The following is an 18,874-nucleotide window of genomic DNA, read 5'->3' as shown; positions in this document are numbered from 1 at the left end:
CACCCACTCGTCCATCCAAACATCTAAGAATCCACCCAGCGTTAGCTGACCCTCTGCTGTGGGTGGGTGATTCCTTCTGGGCGTCGATAGCAGTCGTGGACCAGGAGTGGAAGTGGACAGGTAGCTGTGGCCAAGCGAACGTGCCATGCAGGAGAGGCTGCTCAGAGGCCCGAGTTCTGCGTGGAAAAATCCAGGCATCAGGGGGAGGAGGTGACCCTGGGAGTAGGCGTGGAGCAGGAGACCCGGCATGAAGACAGCAAAGCCCTGGAGTGGAGGGTTGGGGGCGTGTACGGCAGTTCATTAAGGATGCTCAGGGAATGGAGAAAGGCTGGGAACCCCTTCACTTCCTCTGTGTCCTTTGCTACTGGGAGACTTGGGCTGTGCTTCCTGGGTGCATTCTGCAGAGCAGGTGGGCGTGGGCCAACCCGAGTTCCTTTTCAGTGTGTGCACGTTCTGACCTGGGGACACTACCGGTTGCAGCCTTCCGGGACAAACATGGCGTCTCTCCAGTGAGCCTACTACACTTTGCCTGTGGGTGGTGTCAGCTCCTGGGGGCTTTCCAAACACGTGTCACTCAGCGGGGCGGGAGCCAAGAGACCAAGCAAATCAATTGGTCTTCATCATGGAGATGCCACTTCCCCCAGGTCATTGCCATTGTCCTGTGTCCACGTGTGCAGCTGACTGGATAGCCCCTCGGCACCCACGGCCGGAGTGAATGCGGCAGGGCGGGCAAAACCACAGCGGGGGACTCGGCCGGCCTGCAGCATCCATGCTTTGCCGAGGGCAGAGGCTGATGGTTTTATTCCCATTTTACACCAAAGGAATCGATAACCGGCCTGAGATTGTAGACTGCCACAAGGACAGGCTGTGAGCCCAGGCCAGCTGCCTGTACCATTGGGAACCCAAATAACCACACTGAGTGGCGCCAGGAGAGGAGGGACACATTGCTTGGCGACGCAGGAGGGTGCGGCCCTCCCCTGCTGGAAGCGCCTCAGGGAGACGGTGGAACTGGAGAGGCGCTTCAAGCCCGCGGGAGTCGGCGGGGGACGGAGGGGCCTGCCCGTGGGCGAGCCCTGCTTGCAGGCTGAGGGAAGCTGCCGCACCCAGGACCGAAGGCGGGATGCACTGGGCACCTCCTGGGCACGGCAAGGATTCCAGCTCCCGGCTAGTGCACACGCTGGGAGGCCACAGGTGATGGCTCACACAGGGAGACCCGGGTGGAGTCCTCAGCCCGGCCATTGCAGGATTTCAGGCGTTTGGGGAGTGAACCAGTGGATGGAAGTCCTCTTTGTCTTCTGTCTGTGTCTCTGGTTCTGTTCCATACTCCCTCAAATAAATACATAAAAAATATGAAAACCAAACAACCGCTGGTCCCACTGGCTCGTGTAGAAGAGCTGGTGTCATCTGCCTGCTGAATCAGAATTGTCCCTGACCCCAGCATCCAGCAAGACCCAGATGGAACTTAAGGGAAGAGGGAACTTGCGTGAAGTGTCCAGCCCTCCGGCGGTGCCACAGCCAGATCCCCGCAGAGGCCAGCAGGGGTCTCAAGTCTGGATTCCACTGTTGACCTCATCGCTTATCCAGAAAGGTCGCTGAATACCTCGTGCATGGCTTGCGTTAGGGGCTACGTGGGAACAACAATCCCAATTTTGTCAACAAAATTGGAGAGGCAAGCTCGGGGACATCTGGGTGACAACGCTGCTTCCTCAGCCTTGATGGGGTCCCTCGCCTCGTTCTTCCATTCATTCACCCATCTGCCCATTAATTCATCCATGCATTAATTAATATTAATGAGCTTAATAAATTGTTGGCTCTTGTCAGGACATCCATTCAGGGGCCGTGAGTGCTGATTGATAGGTGACGCATTGAGGTGTACTGCTGTACATGCCAACTCGGGAACCTGGCCGCAGGCTGGGCAGTGACATTGACTAAGATGCCCACGTCCCACATGCGGTACCAGGGTTGGATTCCTGGTTGCAGCTCCTGACTTCAACGTCCTGGTCAGTGTAGCCCTCAGGAGACAGTGGTGATGGCTGAAACTGCAGGGTTCCTGCCAGCCACACGGCGACCTGGATCGAATCCCCAGGTCCTGACTTTGGCCCTGGTCACTGGGGACATTTGGGGAATGAACCAGCAGTTGGGAGCACTCTTTCTGTCTCTGCCTCTCAAAAGCAATGGAAATATAAAAATAAAAACAAACGTGCCGGGGAGGTATAATTGTGCCATTTCACAAATGCAGAGACAGGCTGTGCCCGGTTACGGCTCTGATTAGATTCTCACTTGCACGCCTGGGGGCCCTGTTCCAGCAGCGCTGCGTCCTGCGTTTCTAACAGGGTCGACTGCTGCAGCCCCAGCTGTCCACGGGCCTCCCAGGCAGCCCGGCTCTCAGACAGACCCACTGCTGCTGAAGGGAAGGGCAGTGGCTTACCTGCAGCCCCTGGCTCCGGGGCCAGGCTCCTCCGTTCCTTTTCCAGTCTCAGGGCAGCAGCCAAGGGCTTGTGCTAGAGACACAGACACACGAGTGGGATTGAGGGAGACTCCTGCGTGCCTTCTTCAAACTAGGAAAGGGGAGGATGAGAGCTGGGCTGTGGCCCACGGGCTCGCAGGCTGGAGTGCAGTGGAGGATTGGGGTTCCCCAGGCTCTGGCTTCTAGTTCCCAGTCTTTGTCATACGCTATGTGCCCAGACGCCCACCAGGCACCTGCCGTGGTGGTCCCTTTCATCCACCAGATCACGACCTCCCTCCTGGGTCTCCCGCTTCTGTGTGGCACCAGCATCCTCTTCGGTTGTAAGGCCTTCGTCTGGGATCGCTCAGCGATTTTCCTGATTGAGAATGTGGGTCCAGAAATGTCACTACACCGGAAACACGTTTTACCTACTTGATGAAGACAAGTCCTGGGTTACTTCCCTGCAGCCTGAAAAAGAATGGACACCAGAGGGCGCCCCAGGACCGTTTACCGTCTTTCTGCACACACGCACAGGAGCGATGGTTGCTGTGTGATTTGGTCCCGTGGCGATGGGGGTCAGGACAGCAAAGCGCGACACCTGCCCCTCGCCTTTCTCGGCTGGAGCAGAGCCTCCGCACGATGACTCATCCCTCTGATCTCCGTGCTCCTCCAAGCGCTCAGGATGAAAGGGGTGGACGATTCCTGCGTCTGCTGGGGGCGCGGCCCCCGTGACGCTCTGCACGTGTCCCGTCTCGCTGAGGCTCACCCGCTCCCGTGAGAGGGCATCTCCGTATTATCGCCAGTGGAGACACGGCCTACCTTCCGGAGGGGGAGAGTGTGGTGCTGGCAGAGGAGCCGCCTGCCTCCGGGGTGTGGGGGGGCGTCTCCGTGGCTCCGGAGCTGAGGCTGCGGTCAGCCCACGTTGTTGAGCCCTAGCCTCTTCCCTCGTATCAGGAGCCTGACCCCGCTGCGGGTCTACACAGGTGGCCAGCCCTGGGCCCCTCGCTCATCCCCACTCGGCGAGGGGCGGGACTGGTCCATGTGGCCACACCAGAGGGGGCCAACTCCAGGAAGCAACGAAGGGGCTGGGAGTGAGGCTATCCCTCTGCTGCCCCCGTCGGCCGAAGAAGGGGCTTGGAGAAGACAATTTGCATTTATTTATTTAGAGGTATGTGTTAGAGAGAGAGAAAGAGAGAGAGAGAGAAGGAGTGGCACACAGAGAGATCTTCCATCCGCTGGTTCACTCCCCAAATGGCCGCAACAGTCAAGGCTGGGCCAGGCGGAAACCAGGAATCTGGTCTCCCGTGTGGGTGCAGGGGCCCCAGCACGTGGGCCATCTTCCCCTGCTTTCCTGGGCGCTGGATCGGAAGTGGAGCTGCGTCGCAGCCAATGGCTTAAGCGGCTGCGCCCCAACGCCGGCCCCCGAAGAGACGGCTTAGAGCTGCTTTACTCTCTTAGGGCGCAGGGGTGGTTGGGGCCGGCAGGGGGCGCCTGATGACCGTGGGGCTGTCTTTTCAGCCTGGTATTTTTCGTGCCACGAAGCCACACGTCCAGCTGGAATCCTGTGGCAGCTGCCGTGGTTGTTGTGGGTCAGATTGTCTACGGCGGGGAATTGGGACTGCAGGCAGGGGGCGCCACGTCGGAGGGCAGGCACTCGAAAAATGAAGGAGTGAATGCGTAAGTGAATGAATGAAGGACTAAGTGAACCCTAGCATGACAGAAGCGGAGACTCGGGGACTGTGAGGATGACAGGCACGTGCCATCCTCCCTCTGGGAGCAGAGCCCGCTGGGTGTGGACGGGACCCCTGGCTCCTGGGGCTCTTCCTGCGGGGCAGGTGCAATGGTCCAGGCCGCCAGGGGAGCTCTCAGGGAGGGGTGGAATTTTCCAGAGGGAGGGCCTTCGATGCCACGCTCCCCAGGGCCAGGGATGGCGCGGCGCGAGGCGGAGGCTGGGTGGGCGGCCTCAGCAGGGCGGGGTGGGGCCCGTGCAGAGCCTGTTGGGGTAATTGGCATATTTGCGGTCGTAGGAGCCCAGGTTGTGGCGGAAGCAGAGTGCAGCTCTCTTGTCACACTCGCAGGTCTCTCGCTGGCAGGTGGTTCTGCCGGCTGCATGGGACAAGGTGGGTCAGGGAGCGCGCGGGCTCAGGACTCGCACTCCCGGACAGGCACGGCTGCTCTGGGGCCCACGCTCGGGGACGGGGGAGAGACAGGCAGGGCCCGCCGGGGCTGGGAAGTCGGCCCTCGCGGCCCGTGCTCCTCGCCCAGACCTATCCTGCCTGCCCTTCGGCCTGGGCCCTGGGCTGCCCCAGAGGGACCATCTGCACACTAACGCACACCTGCCCCTGCCCACACGCTGCCCACCAGAGCAGCCCATCAACCCCAGGTGGGCTGTGTGTCCCGAGGCTGGAGGCCGCTGGGACCACAGCTGGGGGCCTCCCTGTCCCCATCAGAGGGGTCAGAGCCTATTTTTTGCCCATACCCAGCCTGGGACTCAGACTTCCTCCCAGACCTGCCCTCCCTAGAGGCACCAGGACCCCTCCTCCCTGTGCCTCCGCCTGCCCACGTGGTCGAGGCTCACCACTGCCCCCTGACTCCAGGTCCCTGCTCGGGGCCCGGGGGCCTGGTTTCCCGCTTCACAGTCAGCCTCTGTTTCCCCGGGTCAGGCCTCTGCCTGTACCTGCTGTTTCAGGTGCAAGAAGGGGCGTGTCCTGGAGTCAGCCTCTGGGCGGCGGCTGGCAGGTGGGGGGATTCCTCCCCAGAAAAGGGAACGGAGGCTTTTGGAGAGCTCATTTATCCGATGTCACAGGCGGAGCTGTGAGCCTGTCCCCACCCCTCATTCTCCCAGTGCCACCTAAGCAGGTGGGTGTCCTGGCCTTGCATGAGCACAGGCCACGGGGAGCTCACTCCCTGGCAAAGCTGCCCTGCAGAGTGGAGGGCCGTAGGAGCGGCTCAGCCTCTGTGGCTCTGGTCCTGACGGCTCTGCCCCTCCCGCAGGGATCCGCGCTGAGTCTTGGCTTCTGAGTGCCCAGCTCCTTGCCTGCCGCCAATGCCCACCAGGCCCTGCCCTCCTCCCAGGGAGGAGTTTGGGTGTCGGTTCTGGGTTCTTCCACACTCTCTCCGGGCTTAGCTGATGAGCAGGTGGGTGCAGCCTGCCAGCCTCATGGAGGGGAGCTACCTTTGGGGCCGCCTGGGGGCTTTGCCTTCTGCCCAGGCCCAGGGCAGTGTGGGGGGTCCAGTTCCCTGGGGCCCTGCTTCTGTGAGGGTTCCCCTCTACTGTCCCCCCAGAGGCTGGAGCCTGTGGGAAGGGAGGAAGAGCCTGGGGCCCAGGCAGGTGTGGTGGCTGCAGCCATGGGCCGTGGCTCCTCCAGCACCAAGGTGGGCACCCGCGCCTCTTTCCTATCATCCAAGGATGGGAAACCCCAGCCGCACCCTTGGGACGGGACGGGGGCCTGGGGGCTCCCAGCTCAAGGCGCCCTCCCCCTGCCCGGTGTCGGGGCTGCTCCAGGCTGGCCACGTACCGCAGAAGACGCCGTGTTTGCTGGCGGAGAAGAAATACTTCTCCAGTTTGGGTTCACAGCCCAGCTTCTCCACGCGCCCATAGCAGCAGTCGTGGGCGTGACAGCACCTGGGAGTCACGGGCAACCCCGGGTTGGGGGGTTGGCGGTCTGTGAGCCAGGCTGGGCTGGCCCAGGGCCCCAAGGAGCTCCAAGGAGGGGGTGAGCCCCCTCCCCTCTGACCCCCCACCCCCAGCACCTCCATCCCCGGGTGGGATTGCCCTGCCAGCCCGTGCTCACCAGTCGGTAGGGTCCACGGGCCAGTGGGAGCCGCCGATGCCGCAGTAGCAGCCGTAGTCGTTGTACTGAAGCGCCGACTTGCCTGTCACCCTCTCAATCATCACCCCGAACTGGACCAGGTTCCCGCCGACCAGGGCCACTGCGGGGTGGGGGGGCCGGAGTCCTCAGGCCCCACCCGATGTCCCCTCCGTCTGATCCCAGGCATCTCTTTAGAGCTGTGGTCACCTCCCCCAGACACCCCACTCCCCAAACAGTGGTGCCAGCGCCTGTCACCTGGCCCGCCCAACACCCAGCCGCCCGGGGCCCCTCCTCCACTGTCTCCAGGAATGTCACCTGCTCACCCCTTCCATGGACTCCCCCGGGGCTCTTCAAGTGCCCCACAATCCTCAGCAACCCCCCCCCCCAGTGTTGGCCTCCCTGGAGGTCTCACAGGTGCCCCTGGACACACCGCCCTGACTCTGGATTTAGCTGCCCACGGCAGCAGGTCGGGGCCACACGTGGGAGCCAGGATGGGGGAAGGAGCCCCTCCCCGTGTGCCATTTGCGGGCCCAGCCTCCTGCTCCCTGCTCTGCCGGCTCAGGCAGAACTGGCCTCAGGGCCACCCCGGGGCGCAGGCAGGGCAGGCTCCCACGTGTGGTCCCTGCAGCCCCCACAGGGCCAGGTGTTGGCGCAGCCAGGGCTGCCGGACATGGCAGGGGACTCACGGGGGAAGTCATGAAGGCCACTTACCCAGGAGGCACAGGCGAGTCAGGACTGGGGGAGGCTTCATTGTGGGGGAGGGGAGGGAAGCAGGGGCCAGGAGTCCGGAGGAAGCAGCGGGCGCCTCTGATCTCAGGGCCACCTCCCAATTAGTTAAATACCCGGGTCCTCCTGTCCACTCCCCATCATTAACCCCTGAGTGCCTGGTGATGCAACCGCCCTTCAGGTCCAACACTCGGGCCCAATCTCAAGGGGTGGAGCAGGCGGGGGCCCCTTGGGCTGGGCTTCTGGGCAGTGTCGGGGTGCGGGGTGATCCTGGCACACTCCCCAGTGGCCCCGTCTTCGTCGTGACCATGACCGAGTGCGGACCGATTTATCGGTGCTGATGCAGCCCTTGTGGCCCAGAGAGGCTTGGGAATGCCACGTGCCAGTCGGCTCTGCTTCCAGGGTCCTGGCTGCTCCCCGACCATGACCAGGGAAAACTTGACCGTCTGCGTCCACCAACGGGCAGCTGCTGGGCCTGGGGCCAGGGGATCCAGGTTCCACCGCGGGTTACGTGGCCGTGGGCAGCTCCTTTCCTGTACGTGGTATCTCAGTTTTGCTGTCTGTGTTCTGCGGATGGAAGTGGAACTCAAGTGCAGCCAACCACCTGCCTCCCGGGGGCGGGGGGGGGGGCACTTGCTCTGTGCCAGGCGTGACCCCGAGCCCCGCACAAGCGAGAGCCCCAGGAGCTCCCGAATAGCCCGCGACGCAGGTGCTATGATCATACCCATTTTACAGGAGAGGAAACTGAGGCACGCTTAAGCAGACAGTGAGTCAGGACTTACACAGGAGGCGCGGGAGGCACAGGGCCCAGCACCCCTGAGACTCTCAGGGGCCTCCCGGATGCTCGCATTTCTTAGCAAGTCAGAACGCGTATAGCCCAGCCTGGGTTGTTTGTCTCCATAGCAACCCGGCTGCGAAATCCAGGTTCTGGTACATTTTTATAGGGAGGAAAGAGTCCATGCAGGCACAAGGGCCCCCAGCAGGGGGCAGACAGCAGCACCCGGCTTCCGACTCAGGCTTCCGGAGCTGGTGTGAGGCTGGGGTCAGCCTCCTCCCCGGAGCCCGAGCCGGCCAGCCGGGCTGGGCTCCCACTGCAGAATCCAGGGCCCAGTTCCCTGGTGCCACCTCGCCCGCCCGGGGACGGTCCACCTTGGACGCGGGCGGGACAGCTGGATGCCGGGCCCTGGTTTCTCAGCAAAGCCCAGTAAACAGCGACATTCCACACTGGGTTCCTCTGGCCCTGCCCATCCGCTTCCTGCCAGGAGCGCCTCCAGGGCCCTGCCCTGCTGGGCTCTTCTCTCCCTGTTTGTGGGCAGGGGCCCAGACAGGGGCGTGCACCTGCCCCGGTCCCCCAGCAGCCGTGAGTCACTGTCTCCCCAGCAGGGGCGCTCCTTGGCTCACTGTTTCCTTTTGATTTTTAACGAGGGCACCTTCTTGGCAGCCCCCGGCTCCCGGCCTGGGTCACGGGAGTCCAAACGCTGAGTCACCAAGAGCTGCCTCCTAAACACCAGAAAACCAGCTTTGATTCCCGGAAGGTTTGCTGCACCAGGGGTGGTGTCCAGAAAGAACCGGCTTTTCCCACATAATCCCTCCCGTGACCCAGGGCCAGGACACCCCTGCAGGTCTGTGACAGCGGCAGGAAACCGAGAGCTGCGCGGCCAGAGTCGGGTAGGGAAAGCCCGGCCGGCTTCCAGGTGGAGGCGCTCCCAGCTGGGGTTTGAAGCTGAGTGTGGCGGGACGTGGATTCCAAGGACGGTTGTGGTTTGAGTTCCACCCACACAGCGAGGCAGAAAGCATGAGCGAGAGCTGGGCTGGGGAGCCGGCACCTGTTCTGGGGGGCGGCGTGTCTGTCCTGTCACCCCTCTGAGGCCAGCTTCCTCGCCCATAGAAAGAGGATCGCACTGACCAAGGACACGAAACGTGGCCACTGCTTCCCGGAGGCCGTGCCCACCACAGGAAGCCGCAAACACGAGCTCCCCCGTCACCGGGTCGCCGAGCCACAGCTGCGGTCCCAGGAGCTCTCGTACCGGTGCAGCTGGCCAGGACTCCCAGCATCGCCCTGGCTGAGGGTCCCCGGCTGACGCGCAGAGGGTGGCGGGTGGTGGGGACAGGTGACGGGGTGGCGGTCGGGGAGGAGGGGCTGGGGGCACCCAGGCACCCGCGCTGTTGTCATTCTCTTGGTGTGAACTTGCCGTCAGCTGAGAAGTCACCGTCGTCGCCGCCGCCATTGTCCTAACCGTGGATGGCAAAGGCGGTGACCGCCACGGCCCCGCTGCTGCCTGAGCCCTGGATCCCTGCAGCTCATGGCTTCTCTTCAAACCTGGCTGGGTGGTGGGAGTTTTTGTTTTTTTTTACATACTTGTTGCTATAAACCATTTTTAAAAAAATGTGTGTTTATTTTCACATAGTGCAAAGGCAGAGAAAGAGAGACAAATCTTCCATCCGCTGGCTCCTCCCCAAATGCCTGCAGCAGCCTGGGCTGGGCCAGGAGCTCCACGTGGGTCTCCCACATGGGCAGCAGGGGTGCGAGCACTTGAACGCCGCCTCCCAGGCTTGTGAGCAGAGCAGGCCAGGGAGGGGAGCAGCCGGGACTTGAACTTCTGACCCGCCCTGGGATGCAGTGTCCCAGCTTAGGCCGCTGGGCCCTATCGCCTGCCCCCAGGCTCACAGCTTTCGAGATCCGATGGCCTCCTCTCTGAGCAAAGTGGGAAAGTCTTCTTCTTCTTCTTCTTCTTCTTTTTTTTTTTTTTAGGTTTATTTGTTTATTTGAAAGTCAGAGTTACAGAGGGAGAGGAGAGGCAGAGAGAGAGAGAGAGAGAGAGAGAGAGGTCTTCCATCCGATGGTTCACTCCCCAGTTGGCCACAATGAAGCCAGGAGCCAGAAGCTGCTTCTGGTCTCCCACATGGGTGCAGGAGCCCAAGGACTTGGGCCATCTTCCACTGCTTTCCCAGGCCATAGCAGAGAGCTGGATGGGAAGTAGAGCAGCCGGGACTCGAACTGGCGCCCATATGGGATGCCGGCACTGCAGGTGGCTTCTTTACCGGCTCTGCCACAGCGCCAACCCCCCTAAATACCTTCTCTTAACACAAATAAAGAATCCACAGAAAGCCATGGATTTAAAAAAAAAATGACTGAAATTCATCAGAGCTATGTCCAAGTTGATTGATTCTCAGTATAATTTTGATGTGCAGTCGCTGTTTGAGTTATAAAATAAAGACAGATGTCCACTGTCTGTTAGGCTGCACTTATGGCGTGAAATCTGTTGTTCCCGCTTGAATTTCAGCAAATCCTGTTATGTAATCATCAAGTTTTCCTATAACTTGTGTTCCTATAACAACAATGATCTGAAAGATTAAAAATATGTATGTGATGGCATTTGTGGTGTGTGTATTTTTGTATAAAACATAAACTAAGTCTAAAGATAAAAATCAAAATGTCGGGGGCCAGTGCTGTGGCAAAGCGGGTAAAGCTGCCACCTGCGACACCAGCATCTCGTTAGGGAACTGGTTCGAGTCCCGGCTGCTCCACTTCCAATCCCGCTCCCAACTAATACACCTGGGAAGGCAGTGGAAGATGGCCCATGTACATGGGAGACTCGGAGGAAGCTCTTGGCTCCTGGCTTTGGCCTGGCCCAGCCCCAGCTGTTGTGGCCATTTGGGGAATGAGCCGGCAGATAAATGACCTCTCTGTCTCTCCTCTCTATCTCTGTAACTCTACTTTCAAATAAATAAATAAACCTTTTTAAAAAATCAAAATGTCTTTGCTATATGTTTTCAAAAAGATTTCTTTGAAAATATGCTAAATTCTCTGTTAAAAGTAAAGGCATAGCATAAAACATTCCAAATACAATTATTTAGATAAAGTAGACTTTTCAAAGACTGTTTTTTGGAAACTGAATCATATCTGACCAAATATTTGGATAAAAACAGACCAGTTCACAGTTCTGGTCTTCAGGGTTGGTTGCCAGTGTAAGAATTGTGACGGGGTGGGCACTTGTCTTATTGAGCCCACCGCCCATGTCCCATATCTGGGTGCTGGGGTTCGACTCCCAGCTCCAGCTCCGGACTCCGGCTTCCTGCTAGTGTGGACCCTGGGAGGCAGCGATATTGGCTCAAGGAAAGGGGCTCCTGCCACCCAGTGCCAGCCCTGGACGGAGTTCCCAGTTCCCAGCTTTGTTCCTCTCAGCTGTCACGGGCCTTTGGGAGCATGGATCCACAGATGGGAGTCCTCTCTCTCTAGTTCTCTCTTTCTGTCTCTCTGCCTCTCAGTAAACGAATAAAAACTTAAAAAGAAATCAAACGGACTGGTGCTGCGGCGCAGTGGTTAAACCACCATCTGTGAAGTCAGCATCCCATATGAGCGCTGGTTCAAGTCTCGGTTGCTCCACTTCCGATCCAGCTCCCTGCTAATGCGTCTGAGAAAGCAGCAGAAGATGGCCCTAGTGCTTGGACCCCTGCACCCCCCTGGGAGACCCAGATGAAGCTCCAGGCTGCCGGCTTGGGCCTGGCCAAGCCCTGGTCATTGAGACCATTTGGGGAGTGCACCCATGGCCAGAAGATCTCTCTGTCTCTCCTTGTCTTGGAAGTGGAGGTAGGACTCAAGCCAGGCCCTCGGATATGGGACGGGAGCGCCCCAAGTGGTGGCTTCAGTCCCTGCACCAAATGCCCGCCTCCACCCTGGCATTTACGGGCACTGTCACGCCTATGAATTAGGAAGGAGAAGACGCAAGCCCGGAACTCCTGGGAGATAGTGCTTGGCTGGGCAAGAACCTAGTGTGTTCACACCAGGAGGAAGCCTCTGGCGAGTTACTCCCCAAACCCTCCCGCTGCTCACACCCTCCCCGCGAGGCAGCCTCTGGTGCCAGGGAGGGAGGGGGGCAGCACAGTCCTCCAGCCTCCACGACACTTCCACGCAGGCGTCTTCTGTTCTGGGGAGGCGGATACAGGAGGAAGCGGCTCCCCGGGGCCCTGACTGGTGTTCCTTACTGGAGCGGGGGTTTAGGACAGGGAGCGCCCTGCCCTGGGACCGAGTGCTGAGCAGGGCACAAAGGCAGGGGCCGGCCTTGCAAATACGCTGTGTGCGTGTGCGGGGCAGGCGTGGGCAGGACCTCCCCTGGCCTACATCTCAGGGCTGCTCCCTGTCAGCACTCCTGGGTTGTGCTAGGGCTCTGCACCTCATCTTTATTGCCGCCCTGGGCGTGGGTGCTAGTATCTCCATTTCTTAGAAGATGAAGCGTTGGCTCAGTATTCTCCCCAGGGAGTCACCCACAAGGCCACCTGACTACCAAGTCCACAATCTGCCTCTGTTGCTCCCCACGCCCCCTAGTGGTGATCTTAGGGATCTGCTTGATGCTCCTTTGCTGTCTTGGGTGCCCCCAAGTCCAGGGTCCTGGAAGCGGGTGTCTGGTTGCACAGCTTCACTGAAGTCGACCTCAGCTGCCTCCTCTGGCCATTGCTCCTTTGAGCCTGCTGCCCTGCCCTGAACCAGGCACACGAAACCCAGCCCCGAGGCTTCTTTGGTCCTTGGGATGGATTTCCTTCAACTGCAACCTTCCGTTCTTCCTGGAGGTCATCATCTAACTTCGCCAATGCCCTGCAGTGCATGGACGGTGCACAGACAGGGCTCCATGAGAATCAGAGGGGCCCAAGACACAGGGTGAGGAATGCAAAGTGCAGAGGTGAGGGTGAGGGAGGTGCCCAGTTCTGCCACCAGCTCCTGCAGCACACCTGGGTTGGGAGGGCGTCGGATGAGAGGACCTGCAAGAACCTGGTGGTGCTAAATCACACTGATCCCCCGGCCCCGGCCCTGTGGGGCTCTCAGCCAGGGGAGTCCAGACGTGGAAGGGCTGGGCTGCGTGGTTATGCAGCACAGAAGGGGCGGGTCCCGGGTGAAAATCTGTGTCCTGTTAGGAAAGTGGTAATGCTACAGGTGAAACAGCTGTGAGAAAGTGTACCTCGGTGTCTCACGTGGAGGAAGAATTGACAGGCAGAGAGAAAAGCCAAGATTTGTTAAGTCAGAAACCTGCAGCCAAAGTGGCCTGCAGGGGGTGCTCTAGGAGAGGCAAAACCCGGGGTTGTGGGGTTTTTGAGGGTGGGGTATGTAACCTGGGGAGCTCAGAAGGGTGGAGTCACCACTCCCTGGCTATTCTCCAGATAAGGTTGGAAGCTCCCCAGGAGTGGGACGGGCACTTTTGTTTTGATAAAGGCAGATTTTGGGGAGAAACTCGCAGTGGGATTCAGCACTTTGCTTTTGGTCAAAATAACTTTTGGGAGAAGCAAGTATTTTGTGCCCTCTTAAAGAGACTACTGTTTCCTCATTTCCCACTGGGGTGAACCGAGCTGCCATTAACCCGTGTGACTCTTCACACTAAGAGGGCAAGTGGGGCGCTGGCGCTGTGTGCCATGGGTTAAGTTGCTGCTTGGGATGCCCGCATCCCACACTGGAGCGCCTGGTAGAGTCCTGGCCGCTCTGCTTCTGATCCAGCTTCCTGCTAATGCGCCCGAGAAGCAGCAGTTGAGGGCGAAAGTGCTTGTGTGAGGAGTCAGACGGGTTAATAGGCAGGCAGGGTGGTCCCAGGGTCCCAGAGTCCCAGGGTGCAGGATGCTTGCTTTCCCCAAGAGGTTTTCTTTAGCAAGATCGTGAGAATAGCAAGGGAGTGGCAATGTGGCCTCCTGAGTTCACAGTTTATTGTGAAAATATCCCACCCTTCTGGATGGTGTTGTGCTTCACCTGAGCAAGCCAGATAGGACAAAGGACTGTAAATCAGTTTTTTGATGCGTTTTGTCCCCGCCTTGTAACTGGATGTCAATCAGAATTGTGCTTAGAAACTTGACTGCCAAGGACCACTTCAGGGTTATTCCTCTCTTGGAAGCTTCCCTCCATGCCACCCTGGCTGGAGGTCTTTGACTAGGATAAATCTTGCTTTAAATCTCTGCTTGTCCTCTTGGAAATTCTTCTTCCAGGTGAGACAAAGAACTGAGGTAATGTGTTCTTCTCCGGCATTGCCCCAGAACACTTGGGCCCCGACACCCCTGATCTTGATGGAGTTCTGGGCTCCCGGCTTTGGCCATTCAGGGAGTGAACCAGCAGATGAAAGATCTCTCTCTCTCTCTCTCTCTCTTCTTTTTAAATAAACAAACAAGTAAACCTTCTAAAGATGAGCCCAAATGGATGCTGCAGAAGCCAACAGAGCATGCCCCTTTCACTGCTGTGTCTCTGGAAACATGGGCATTCTAGAACCACCCATGGTCAATCCAGAGATGCCAATTAAACTGGAGGTGAGGTGGGCAGAAAGGTCCCCTGTTGTGAGGTTGGGGAGAAAACCAAACCTCAACCAACTCAATGGAGTTGTGGAGCTGAAACTATACCCAGAGAAAAATCCAGATTGGGGCAGTTCTGCTGATATTTGCACTAACCCCTGCGTCTTGATCTAGGGGTGTGGATTTTTGCTGCTGTGGGTCCTTGAAGGAGGTGTTGGCTGGCACACCAAGGATTGTCCAAATGTCTCCTTGTCAGCAGGAACACACAACCAACAATTGGATTCCTTCGAACAAAGAGAAATGACAACCACAGGAAGAAAAACCAGAAGATAAGATGCAAAAACAAGGAACACATCTTAAAAACAAAGGCAACCTGCTCAGGTGCTCCCAGCAAATCTTTCAACATAAACAAAGCAGCTGCCAGGAGTTGGGAGAAGCTGCCAGAGCAACCAACAAACACCCCAGGGAGAGACTCAAAGCAGGTGCAAATTAACGGCCATCAAGGCGTCACACACGGTGAGAAAAGAAGGCAACGTTTTCGTTTAGCAGATAGGGCACTGGCTGTGAAGATGAAAAGACTCAGCGCTAATCCCACTGGACTCAGACAAGCAAACGTGCCAGCAGCTCTAGCAGAGGTGTGGTAGGAAGGGAGTCACAAGGAGGGGACAATTAATGCTGTGCGGTGGCAGAGAGGAGCTCAAGTCTTGAAGGCTGAACTGGCTCCAGCCCCTGGTCAGGAGAGAGGGTCCGGAGACCCCACAGGTGCAGGTATCCCATGGACACCTCTGCTGGTCTCTGCTCAGCAGCCTTGAGTCCTGCCTTGCACTGCACCCCTCCTCTTTTCCTTTAGGACAAACATTCTCATTCTGTGTGGTCCTGATAGAACTGCCAATCATAAAAAGACCTCACCCCTCCAAGGCGGGCACACGACCCAGGCCAACCAATCAGACTCTCCCCTGGGATTCTGAGTAAAGGACTTGCTGCGCCTCCTCTCCTTTCCCTTTTCTCCCTCCCCCCTCCTCACTCCCCATTTCCTCTCTTTTGTTGAGACCCTTGGTGCAGAACTGGGTGCAACATCCCCCAGACCCTTCCAGACCCCTTGCAGAGCAACTGCCTGCCCTAGTAATGGAAAATTCCCTCCGTAACCAGATAAAAACCCGGCCCTGAGCACTCCTGCACACAGTCTCTTCGCAAGTGCAGACTGCTGCCCCCTTTGCTTTAACAAAGCAACCTGTTTTTGTTGAGGTCGGTTCTGTCTCTTCTGTCTCATCCCTGGGGCCAGAACCCCGAGCTATTCCAAGACTAACACAGAGACTTCAGCCAAGCTTGCACTAGGTTAAGGCAGTGGAACAGGCGCCGTTCCTCTCTCAGTGCCCTAAAGAGACTGCCCGTGAAGTCTTGGCCGTGACCCGCTCAGCTTCTTGTCTTACAAGGCCTGGTGGAGCAGCTCATTCTTCTGTCTCATCAGTCACCCAACTCCCTTTTCACCAGATTTCTTTTTGACTTCAGTTAGCCAGAAAAAAAAAAAAAACTGCTGTAGCTTACAATCAACCAATTTTAATTGCTACAGAAATTAGTACCAGGATGAAGACAGCAGGCACTAGGCCCTGAGGGCAGCAGGGAGTCTGGGAGAGGCTCCTGGGCAGAGAGGGGGCTGCGACGTGGTACGCTAACTGCCCAGGGCACCCACAGTAGCCAAGTGGCCACCTGCACATCAAGGGCAAGGCTTGGGGAAGTGGTGGGTGCTGACACCCAGCCGGGGGAGGCTCGTGGTGAGATGGTCACTGTAACAACACCAGGTCCCTTGAAGCAAGAGACGCTCATCATGGTGGGCACCCCTTGACATACACGTCCATCCATTCATTCATTCGTTCATTCTTCCTTGCTCCCCAAATAGATGGAGAATTCTTTGAGGGAAGGGATCTTGTCTCGTTCACTGCTCTATTTGGTCAAGGTCAATGACTTACGTATCTGAAGAACAAATGCATACAGCAATAGATAGCAAGCTCAAGCTTGGGATTGCTAGACCAAAACGCATAAGGACCATCCCAGAGAGAATGGAAGGAATTTGATGATTTATAGCACCAAGAACCTGGGCAGAACTTGGGCGAATAGATGTTGAGAGCCCCACTCCCAGGATAAAACGCTGAATCTGGCTGAAATTGTTACCATGGGTACAGTGGAATTCTGCAATTCAGAATGCCAATTTGGGTGTTAGACCTGTAAGTATACCATTGCCAAGGTTGGCAAGTTCAAATGCTGGTCTACCTCATGCGACAAGAAAGCCAGACCCCACCTTCTTAACCAGACTCCACTGTCTGAAAGTAGACAGAGAAATGCCGCAATGATTAGGACACAGGAACTCTGATTGCATTTGTCCATCGCCTGCCCTCTGCCCCCTCCCCGCTCTCCCCCGAGAGCGTCCAGGTTCTTCTGTTAGCGTCACTTTGAGAAGCAGACTGGTATGGAGAGCATCATAACATCCTGAAAGCCTTGTTCTGGGCTTCTCTCTCTCTTGGCCAAGGATGATGTGGGAGGGGCGGCAGCTGACCTGCTGCGGGCTGAGGGATGTGTGGGCTGGCACAGCCTGGAGGGAGCAACCACCAGGGGGCAGTCATCGTGGATGGGGGCGGTGATCAGATCCCAGAGTGGCTGCGCCGAGGGGGACACCCCAGAACTGACACGTGCAGGCACTCAGTTGGGTCTCCTTGAGCTTGGAGGCCATTGCCTGACTATCAGTGACTCTGCTCCCCCACAGAGCTCCCTGGGGTCCTTCCACCTGATCCGGGCGACCCGGGCTGGCGTTAGGTCCCCATCGGGCACACTCGCTGTTCCTTCTGGGACTTGCGTCCGTTACCCCTGTGGGCTGCACCCCGTGTCTTCTGCTCTTTACGACTTCCCCTTTGCTTACCTTTCTGGGGTACTGGACAGCATTCTCAGGTGGTTTAATCCGAAAAACAGGCAAATTTCCAAGTCTTTTCCTTTTGTGTCCAAAAGTATCTTGGTTGGCTGGTATTTTCACTATGTGGATAATTATAACCCGGGGTTCGCCAGCTATGCGAATCCAGCCTGCTGTTTGCTTTTGTAAATAAAGTTTTAATTGGAACATAGCCACGTGCGTCTGTTTACAGATGGAGTACGGCTATTTTCATACTTTGTCGGCCTTGCTGAGTAGTTGTGACAGAGGCCTTTTACAGAAAAAAATTCGCTGGCCCTTGCTCTGGACAAAAAGTCTTGGGACTTTGGGAGAATTGTCCTGCTGCCTTCTGTGTTCGGTGTCTAACGCCGAGTTGAGCTTCAAAAGTGTCAGCACTCATATTTGTTTCTATTTCTAAGAGTTCTTTCTGTCATCCACTTTAACAAACTTCTTGTTGTCGTTTTATAGATGTGATATTATTTGAGATACAAAGTGAAACAGAGACACAGAGAGAACCTTCCATCCGTTTGTTCACTCCCCAAATGGCTGTGATGGTTATGGCTGTTCTGGGCCAGAACCAGGAGCCTGGAACTCCATCCAAGTCTCCCATGTGGGTGCAGGGAGTCCAAGCACTGGGGCCATCCTCTGCTGCTTTCCCAGGTGCATTACCAGGGAGCCGGATTGGAAGTCGAGCAGCGGAGACTCGAACCAGCACTCCAATACGGGATGCCAGTGTTGCTGGCAGCAGCTTAGCTCCCTGCACTGGCTCCTGTTCAGTGTTTCTGAGAGCAGCAATTAGAGGTCTAAACATTGTCTTCTGTTTCCTGAATTACCTATCTCTCCTGGATCGTCTCTCACTTTCTTTGCTTTGCAGTGTTTCTCCACCGTCTGGTGACACTGGATTGTCTGCTCAGACTGACAAGAAGGGAAACTGCACCACATGTGTGGGTGGGCCTTGTTATCCGGGTGTTCTGCTTTTTGGTGAATGGACAAGGATGCCAGCCTGGAGAGATCTTCCATCTTGGGCATTCAAGTCCGCACCGGTTGCCCGAGTTATTCGGTTTCCTCTGATATTTCGCCAGGAGGGCAGAGGTGGTAGCATGGCCCGGGGCAGGGAGGTTAGTGGCCAAGGCTGTAAGCATTCCTGCATGCATGCCTGTGTGCACGCCTGTGTGCATGTGTGTGGCAGTTGGAGGAGTCTGTGTCAACGCCTTCTCTCTGTCTTGTTGGTAATAACCACTTCTCACCTTGAGCACCTGTCCCCTTCATCTGATGCCCTGCTGTGCGAGTCCCTGTCACACCCTGCCCTTCCCAGCCTAAGGGGGGACTTCTGACCCGAATGCCAAGCCCAGTCCTCACTTCCCTCGGCCACACGGCCATTTTCAGCCATCAGAGTCTTTCCCCAGGGGTCTCCACTTTCTCTGGGGCCTGCAGCTCTGAAGACCACAGGAACAGCCCACACTTCCTGACCAAGTGGAAGAGACAGACTACACGCACCAAATGCAGCCAACATGCTTCAGGAGGCGGACACACAGAGACAGAGGGACACAGAGACGGTGAGACAAAGAGACAAACGCAGGGACAGACAGAGGAGACACTTGATCTCAACCTGGAAGGCCGTCCACGCCGAACCCTCAAGTTCTGTGAACCAATGGTTTTATTAGTGGCTTAGGCTAGTGGGAGATGGGACAGCATCCAGACTGACCCAGAGGG

At 57.5% G+C, this 18,874-nt stretch overlaps 1 protein-coding gene across 1 annotated transcript; it reads right to left on the bottom strand.

The window, feature by feature from the left end:
- Nucleotides 1-4,350: 4,350 nt before the first annotated feature.
- On the bottom strand, nucleotides 4,351-6,387 carry PLA2G2E (phospholipase A2 group IIE). Its single transcript, XM_002716004.6, has 3 exons — nucleotides 6,241-6,387; nucleotides 5,965-6,071; nucleotides 4,351-4,552 (listed from the first exon to the last, which is right to left on the bottom strand). Exons 1-3 carry the CDS (start codon nucleotides 6,339-6,341, stop codon nucleotides 4,410-4,412), a joined length of 351 nt encoding a protein of 116 aa, XP_002716050.2. The 5' UTR covers nucleotides 6,342-6,387; the 3' UTR covers nucleotides 4,351-4,409.
- Between the last annotated feature and the right edge of the window lie 12,487 nt (nucleotides 6,388-18,874).

This window comes from Oryctolagus cuniculus, chromosome 7, assembly GCF_051225735.1.
Source record: "Oryctolagus cuniculus isolate XC-2025 breed Fujian yellow rabbit chromosome 7, ASM5122573v1, whole genome shotgun sequence".
NCBI classification, from domain to species: Eukaryota; Metazoa; Chordata; class Mammalia; order Lagomorpha; family Leporidae; genus Oryctolagus; species Oryctolagus cuniculus.
The sequence above is the reverse complement of the archived record's forward strand: the minus strand, read 5'-3'. Positions and strand labels throughout refer to the sequence as shown.